This window comes from Ipomoea nil, unplaced genomic scaffold (assembly GCF_001879475.1).
Source record: "Ipomoea nil cultivar Tokyo-kokei standard unplaced genomic scaffold, Asagao_1.1 scaffold3054, whole genome shotgun sequence".
Lineage (NCBI taxonomy): Eukaryota > Viridiplantae > Streptophyta > Magnoliopsida > Solanales > Convolvulaceae > Ipomoea > Ipomoea nil.
The window spans coordinates 511,776-520,959 of record NW_017619482.1 but is presented as its reverse complement, the minus strand read 5'-3'; the positions used below and the strand labels follow the sequence as shown (position 1 = coordinate 520,959).

The following is a 9,184-nucleotide window of genomic DNA, read 5'->3' as shown; positions in this document are numbered from 1 at the left end:
TAATAATGATAGGATATTTATATTCATACCTGTAGAATGTCTCTTGAATACCGTGTGTTGCAAAAGAAGTTATGTTTTGTGTTTGTTGAATACCAAGGGTTATTATAGTGTTGTTCTAGGTAGATTAAGGGTGTAGTTAGGAATCTATAAAGATTTGTATTGTCAATATCAATTAAGTTTAGTGCATTTGCCATGACTAATATTCTTTCATCATTGAAAATATGCGCATAAAGAATGTAAAGAAATAATATAATGGGAACCATAACATAAATTGAAAAATCATGGGATTGAAATAATATAAGGAGTAACAAGAAGTATTATATTAATTAATTATGCAGTAATGATAGGAGATTTATATTCATACCTGTAGAATGTCTCTTGAATACTGTGTGTTGCAACAGAAGTTAGGTTTTGTGTTTGTTGAATACCAAGAGTTAATATAGTGTTGTTCTAGGTAGATTAAGGGTGTAGTTAGGAATCTATAAAGATTTGTATTATAGAATCCTATTAATTAAGTCATCAATATTCTAATTTGAAATTAGGAATCTATTAAGATTTGTATTCTATATTCTAATTATAAATTACAATTGTATATAGATGGTAATAATGACATGACAAGTAAATATATTTGATATAGTGAAGATGACATAATTAGTAAATAAGAAAGTATCGTAATATAGAAATAAATTTCTATTTGTGTATTGATTAATTTTATTACGAAATAATTATGTAAAATATAGAATATTAGGTAAGAAAATTATTATTAAACAAGGAAATCATATTAATTAAGAGATCAATATTCTAATTCGAAATTAGGAATCTATTAAGATTTGCATTCTAATTCGCTAAATTTCTTTTGACAGAATTGTTAAGTTTAACAGTGAAAGTTTGGTATAATTTAGAAGAATGAGGTTATATTAGGAATTTAAGTTGGCATTGTACAATTACGAAAGCGCAAAGTACAATTTTGTTGAGCATGTGGCGTACCGACATTTTTTTTGTTCCGGTTAAGGGTCTAACAATATTCGCTTTTATTAAAGTTGTAGAAGTTACTAAAATTATTCTAACTATACAAGGTAATGATATATTCTAATATACATAATTTCCTTATACTAATATTTAATAATTATCCTCTAATTACATATGATTCATTCCTTTTAGACCTTCCACTAATTAAATCACCAATTACCGCCAATTATTTCTTTTCTTTGATGCGTATCAAAGTCATACCTTAGTGCAAGTTCGTGACAAATTATATTACCATTGATAATATATTGGTTGTTGATTTTTAATATGCTTTAAAAATATTTTTATTTTTTGATAGTATACCTAAACATGCATGAACCTTTAAAGTCAATGGCTTTTTGTTTTGTGGTTGTGAATTTGTCTGTTGTTTTCCCTAACCTCATAAGTTTTCAATGTTTGATGTACCATGTTTCCATTTTTAAACATGAGATATATCACTAGATTTGAATTCACTTCAAAGAAATAAATAAATAAAATACACAAAAAAAAAAAAAATTCAAAAAATGAACATTAAAGGTGTGTTTGGTTCACACATAGGAGTCGGAATCGGAATGGGTATTAAATACTTGGTAATGGTAATGGGTTTTGGTGAAAGTATTTAACATGTTTGGTAATAGGCTGGAATGGGAATGGTTACTAATAGTAGTGCTTGAGAATGAATAAGAGAATGAAACCCTTATTTTATTTGGGTATGGGTTTTTCAATTGATGGGGTATTCGAAACCCATAGTAGTGTTCTAAAAACCTATCAACCAAACAACAACAATCACTTTCATACCCATTTCTATGTGCAAAACCCACCAATCAAACACACCCTAAATGTATTAAAAATAAATTTTCAATATTAAAATTTTATGTTAATAGTCTATCTTGTAAGCTGGATCATGGTCCACAGTAAAATGATTGCAAATCCTTTACCGCAATCTTATAGCTAGGTTGGGCATGAATACTACTACTACTACGGGAGTTGGTAGGTTCAAGAGGCTTGTTGGCATAATAATATCATTTCTATTATACTGAGGTACAAGATTATCCACATTCATGTAATTCTTTCTCAATTTTTAAAAATTAACTCTACTGTCATATCAAAATATTTGTAAATTTACTACTATTTTCTATATATTTTTATAATTTCAATTCACTTTCAAAATATAATAATAATAATAATAATAATTGATAGGGATATACCCCGTAAAGGTAGTAGTACGACCGGGGCTGGTTAGTACCCAAGCTCTAAGTCCTTGTGGTCTCGACCGGCCGAACCGACCGTCTGGGCGCCCTCCCGACAGTCTTTCCCTGGGTTGCTTGATCTGCGGGTCTAGCCCCTAGGGTTAGCCGGTCGGCTCGAGCTGCCCGACCTCTCGAGCCCAACCCCGACCTGCGTGCCCTCGAGCCCACGCCCCTGGTGGCTCCAGAGAGGTATCGCCGCGTGTCGCGGCCTCGACAATGACCGGTGCATGCATGCCACGTGCCGTCCATGCAGGAGGCCCAGAGCATGTCCCCTCATTCTCCTATAAATAGCGCATTTATTGCTACTTGAAAGGGACTTTTGGCATTGAATTGGACTGGAGCCTCCCGACCCACTATCGAAGGACCCCGAGTTCCAATACTGTCTACTTAGTGTGGCAGTCCCCTGTACCGCGAGGAATTAACCGTATCAATAATAATAATAATAATAATAATAATAATAATTTTTAAATAAAAGTAATTGCCAGATCAGCTAAGATCGGTAGGACAAGTTAATTTTTGTTTAAATGCATAATTTTAAATTGTTTAAAAGCTCATTGTAATTTTTTGAATTGGTGTCCGAATTGTATTTTGTGTGTAGTTTGATGGTCTATTTAAGCATTATTTCAAAAATAAATATGGAGCATTATATTACAAAGAACTTTGACTTCATTTTTTATTTTTTATTTTTGAAAAAAAAAAACTTGACTTCATTTTTCCCTAAAAGGTTGATCCCCAATCCTAAGGGCCCTAGTATATATGATCAAATGTTGGTGCAATCAAAAAATTTGTCCATTTTAGATATAATTTTCACAATGATATAAACGTTATTTTCAGCCAGCAATTATTATTTCCACAATGATATTAACGTTATTTTCCAATTAAATATATTATAATGAAAAAAAATATAATTTGTAACACAATGTTATTCATAATACTGTTACATAAAAGGAAATTTTTATCAACCGTAGGAACGAACAATCCGAAACCGGCGGTCTAAATACCGAAATTGTCCTGGAGCTAAAGTCTAACTCACTCGGCAGTTCAGTCGCATCCCCCCAACTAACTGACAAAGGAGACACATAGCCCACCTGAGACAATAGGAATGGCGTCGGCGTTGAGATCAGCTATACTCCGTCACGTGCGAGTCCCGGCGACTCAAGCCATATCAGCCAACGGATCGCGACTGAGCTCCGCTCGATGGATGTCGTCGCACGACGACCACCTCAGCAAGGAGGAAGTCGCCGGCAGAGTCCTCGACGTTGTCAAGACCTTCCCCAAAGTCGATCCCTCCAAGGTATCCAAATCTATTAACCTAATTTATGCTGGCTGGAAACGATTTAATTTTTGCATTATTTATTACGGAGTAACTATTTTTTAAAATCAAATAGGACCAGAAAAAAATACACTCACATGAATTTAATTATGAATTCTGATAATTAATGAAATTCTGATAATTCATGTATTCCGGTGCGTATTTGTGTGTGTATTGATGAGATTGATTGGCAACTATCGATATATATATGAACTGTAGAGGCTAATGTAGCTGAAGAATTAGGGTTTTGCTTGGAGAGCTATTGCAGGCTGGGAATAAGTTCTATTGATTTGCAGGCTTTTCTTTATGTTTAGCGTTTAATCATATTTTGGAAATGTGTAGCTCAATATTTAAGTAGTTTGTAATGGCCAGTCTTATTTTATTTGCTTAATTTGGAGTTATGAGCTTTTCAATTCCAGTAATAAAGGAAAGGACCTTTAGTTTAAGGGGAATCACAACATATTAGAATGCAATTGGTAGTTTTTTTTTTTTTTTTTTTCCTTTTATCTGGGGGTGGGTGGAGGGATCTTCATAGGAAGTGAGGGCTGTTAAGATGACAGTTCTGAATTGTGACACTCATATGCAGATGAAAATCTATGTTTAATGGCTAATAGATTAAAAAAAATGAAGGCGTTTTAGAATCTTTTACATTAAAGCTCTTGATTATAATTTATCACAAGGAGCTTCTGCAAGTATATTTAGACATAATATTGGTGGATTTAGCTGCAATGCGTGGATTTGTTAAATTTGGAGAATGCTTTAAAGGAGTCTTTTTATGTGTGGTGCCTCTAATATTCAGATGGTATTGTGTGAGGTACACTGGTTCCTCAGCTATTCAAATGGTTTTGTCTCTTTCACTACTGTGTTCATGTGTATTCATTTTATACATGCATTTACTGAGTGGGGCTCTCGATTAGTTTTAGTTTTTCAGAGAGATTCAAGTTGAAATATTCTGTAAAACCAATATCTTCGATAATTCACTATATGCTAAATCCGAGGCATACGTTTTAGATGGTACAGCTACATGACAGTATCATATATCTTGCGCATTCCATATGCATGTGCCATGTCTGTACTCAGATTTTAGAAAGTTTTTTGATTCCCTCATATCTGGTGAATATATTCTTTCCCTCTCATATGGGTTTGTTTACCATATTACGTTGTGCAACTGTCAACAGGTCACTCCTGATGTCCATTTCCAGAAGGATCTGGGCTTAGACAGCTTAGACAATGTTGAGATTGTAATGGCTCTCGAGGAAGAGTTCAAACTTGAAATTCCAGACAAGGAGGCTGTTAGGATCGACTCATGCACACTTGCAATTGAGTATATTTATAACCATCCGATGGCAGGTTAAGGTTTTAAGCAGAGCCTTGATTTTGAGTTTTGTTTGGGAATGGTTGTGACTTGTGATGTTCTGATTTGTGGAAGATCATGGAAACCTGATCCATAAGGAAATATCCAATAATCATTATGGTGGACAGATAGTCATTCTGGAAGCTTTGGACTCCTTACTTTTTTCATTGGTAGTTTGCTTTTATTCTGCAGATGTGGGTTAATTTTCATGCAATTGCAATCTTTCCTTTCTTCATATTTACTTTAGTCAATGGTCTCACAATATGGCCCCCGATCTCGAACGGGATCAAACCATGAATTTCATTTTACACCTTCTGCTTGTCTGATAATTTGTGTCTGTGAACAAAACATGAGCCTTCCCTTTGATGATTTTTGTGATAATTTTCCTGCAACTAGAACTCTCAACCCCCCTCCAGAGTTGTGTTTTCTTTTCAATGTGGTATTGCTTTTCTTTTGAGAGAAAAGTGATTGCCACTTCATATCAAAGTGCATAGTATTCTTCTTTTGATGTCAGAAAAGCATATTTAAAAAATGTGCAAATACAGTGAAAATTTACAGTGGTAAGTCCCAAGTTTCACACTGCCTAAGATAAACATGGATCTGGGTGGGGTTATGATATTCAGTAATTGTATATAAAGTATTGGATGTCCAGATGGAATATGAAATAAGCCCATGTTTGTAATGGAACAATGTCAAGCTTTTGATGTGACAAATCAAAGAAGACATGTCATAACCTGGAGGGTGTGATTGAGTGTAAGTGACTCATCCATCCTTAACCGTCAAGAGTTCGATTGAGAATGGAACAACCTTAAATCTTCAGATTAGCTGTTTCACTCAAAAAATGTGCCTATAATTCAGCGAGGGGATTAGTCACTTTGTTTGAAGGAAATCCTGGGTATACCAAAAAAAAAAAAAAAAGGAAGACATGTCATGAGGCTTGAGAATGGAGAAATATAAGACCAACCACTTAACTAAAGAAGACATGTCATGAGGCTTGATAATGGAGAAATATAAAGACCAAACACTTAACTAAAGAAGACATGTCATGAGGCTTGAGAATGGAGAAATATAAAGACCAAACACTTAACTAAAGAAGACATGTCATGAGGCTTGAGAATGGAGAAATATAAAGACCAAACACTTAACTACTACTTTTCCAAATTTCAATTTTCATCATCAAACCTGCAAAAAAAGTTTCTTTTACTTCTAATTACTCATTTAACTTGCCTTGCCAGAAACATTTTCTTACCATTTTTGACTAATCAGCTCTGGAAGGATGGATAGATTTGAAGTTAAGATTGATTATATTTTTATTTTTATTTTTTTTCTTTCTTGTACTTTTTCACAAAAATGATAACAAATTTAAAATTATGATATTTTACCCTTAAATAGTTTGGTATTATTTGCGTTTGGGTAACTCCCGCTCCTGTCACTATCGGAAGATGTGCACTAAGAAAAAATTGTATTTGATTCAGAATTGTATTGTTGTAGTTATAGGATTGTATAAAGAGTAAATAAAAACATATATTTCCATTCCATGTCAATAAAAAGCACAAAACATCTCACTATATGGCTTACTTGGATTTGAAAGGTGTAATAAAACTTAATTGATCTAAGTTGGTTAACAAACTCCCCTGTAACATTTTTGCATAATATATATAGGTAAACATTAATACTACTACAGTGAACAAGAAAAAAGGTGAACATATACTATATATATATATATATATATATATATATACTCTGATTAAATTAAACTGCGGATCCTGCTTGAATCATATCCATAAGAGAAAGAAGCATGGCAGACAAGCTAACAACGTCGTCGTTCCTCTTGGTTAACGGCGAACCCACGCCCTTCTTCTCCTTGAACGCGTCCTCGCACGTGGTGGCGGCGTCCATGATGGCCGAAACCTTGATGTTGGCCTCGAAGAACTTCTTGGCATTGTAATCCCTCATAACCTGTTTGATGTTGGGAATGGCGTCGGAGTACAACTCCAGGCAATCACCCAAGCACCCCTTCACGTACGGATCCTGCGCCGCTTTCTTTTCCCTCAGCAGCTGTTTTATGCGGCACCTCGTATCAGTAACGTTGTAGCGGATGAGTCTGATGTTGATCATTCCTAGGCCGCGGAGCGCGGCGCATTGGCTGGCCGGAGCAGCTTGCAGGGAAGTGACGCAGAAGTCGTACTTTATGTTCGTGTCGCCTTTCGCCGCAATCTTGCATGTCTTGTTGATTAGATTCTGGGCTTGGACGCCATTGTTGAAGAAGCAAACCAGGAGAAGAAGAAGAAGAAGAAGAAAAGAGCTCTGAGGAATTCGAATTCTCATTCTCGATCGATCTTTGTTTTATTTTTTTAAATTTTCTTGCGTGTGTTTGGTATGGCGTGTTGTTCTTGTTTAGGTCTCTCATTACCCCTATTTATAGGCGCGCGGGTATGGCGAGTTTGGGGGTGTTTCTTAAATTAAAAGAAAGTTGAAGGGGTTACGGTTAAAATCGACTTGACTTAACTCCCAATGCACTTCGTTTCTGTTTTACGTTCTTATCTGCAAAATAGTCCTTGTGAGTATGGAAAATAGTCCTTGTGAGTATGGAAAATCTATAATTCCACTTAATTTTATCGCTTCTGTTTGATAGAAAGAGGAAATCTTTCCTTACATTATTTTTCACGACTCTTAACTTGCTTTTATCATGGAGAAGGTAAATTACAAAATATATCTCAATAAGTTTTTTTTTTTATTTTTTTATTTTTTATTTTTTTTAAAGAAAGAAATGTATTAAAATTTAAGAGATCAAGAACAAATGTTGAATACAGTCAGGGATAGATGTTGACAAGATAATTGGACAAGGTATTGGGTCCGACTCGGTACACTTGGTCTAACCCATCAAAGCAGTGATGACAGTCAAAAGTAACGGTCAAGAGCGCCGCCTCATCAAAGAGAGGAGTTATGGATAGCCAATGCACTTATGGAGGAGGGCGCATCAATTAACTAAGGAGCCCGCCGTTGCACTTAGTATGAGGCCGTTGTGCAATTATTGTAACCATTACAAGTTTATAGTATAAAGGATGAGCCAATGACACATGAGAAGGGACACGCTGAAACTTTATACTAGATTCTTAAGAAATACAAAATCACTTAATACAATTATTTCGGTAACATATTTACCGTCATTGGTGCTTTCATTGAGAGCTTGAGAATCAACTCAAGGCAACAACATACATCTTTCTCTCTCATCAACAAGCTTGAAGCAATGGCACGATGTAGATCAAGTGGCTCCCATGGTTCCTGTGGCCTGAACATCAATGGCAATGGCAGTACTCATATGGATGCCCGACAAACAAACTCTAGCGACCTCCAGCGCCAGCTCAACTGCAACCGCGAGGATGACCTCCGGGACCAACTCAACAACAATCGTGGTGGAGGGCAGCAAGAGCCCAATGCACAGGTACCACCTATGGATCATCAAGCGACGACCCAAATCATTCAGCAAGCAGCGACGGCTCTAACCCAAATGGTGGCAGGGATTCAAGGTCAAGTGCCCCAAGCATCCGCTCAGAAAGATGAAGTGATATCGCCACGACGAGAGAGTACCCAACGTTGCGGTACAACCGATCATACCGGCGGTTGCCTTGAAACTCAATCTCGCTCCAGGGGAAGAGAGGTGAAAGACCGAGGAGAAGGAGTTCAAGTAGGCAGCTTTGTCCGACATCGTCTGACAGCTTATATGCCAGTCTTGGAACGATTGGGCGAGAGGGAGCAGTCGCCTGAACCCGAGGTAAGGATGGCTGCACCATTTACCCCGAGGATAATGGATGCACCCCTTCCAAAGGATTTCAGGCTTCCGGCTATCAAAGCTTACGCTGGGATCTTGGACCCACGTGCACACATTACAAGGCAGCTATGGTGATGATTGGGGCAAACGATGCCATCATGTGCAGGGCATTCTTGTCTATCTTGGATGGGACGACCAAGGATTAGTTCAATACAATCCCTGATGGATTAATCCAAAATTTTGCAGAGCTATCCAAAAGGTGCTTTAATTTAATTTATTTTTCTTTCTTTTGTTTTGTTTACGAATACCAAGCAGCGAATCCAAATGCCAGAGTAGTTTCAGTAGGCAGCTACGGAGAATGCGCAAGGAAGGCTTCGAACGGCGACTTGGACTGGTTTTAGCGCGAAATTCGTGAGGAATTTTAACAAGCTTTTGAATTTGAAGATGAAGCTAGTAGAGAAAGATGCGGTAAGAGCAGTGATTTTAGGGAA

At 36.4% G+C, this 9,184-nt stretch overlaps 2 protein-coding genes across 2 annotated transcripts; one reads left to right on the top strand and one right to left on the bottom strand.

Moving 5' to 3' along the window:
* Nucleotides 1-3,238: 3,238 nt before the first annotated feature.
* Nucleotides 3,239-5,313, top strand: LOC109164012 (acyl carrier protein 1, mitochondrial-like). The gene is made up of 2 exons (XM_019312755.1): nt 3,239-3,549; nt 4,746-5,313. The coding sequence occupies exons 1-2, from the start codon at nt 3,358-3,360 to the stop codon at nt 4,920-4,922; spliced, it is 369 nt and encodes a 122-aa protein (XP_019168300.1). The 5' UTR covers nt 3,239-3,357; the 3' UTR covers nt 4,923-5,313.
* A 1,168-nt stretch (nt 5,314-6,481) lies between these two features.
* On the bottom strand, nt 6,482-7,320 carry LOC109164011 (putative invertase inhibitor). Its single transcript, XM_019312754.1, has one exon. It carries the CDS (start codon nt 7,247-7,249, stop codon nt 6,674-6,676), a length of 576 nt encoding a protein of 191 aa, XP_019168299.1. The 5' UTR covers nt 7,250-7,320; the 3' UTR covers nt 6,482-6,673.
* Nucleotides 7,321-9,184: the final 1,864 nt, after the last annotated feature.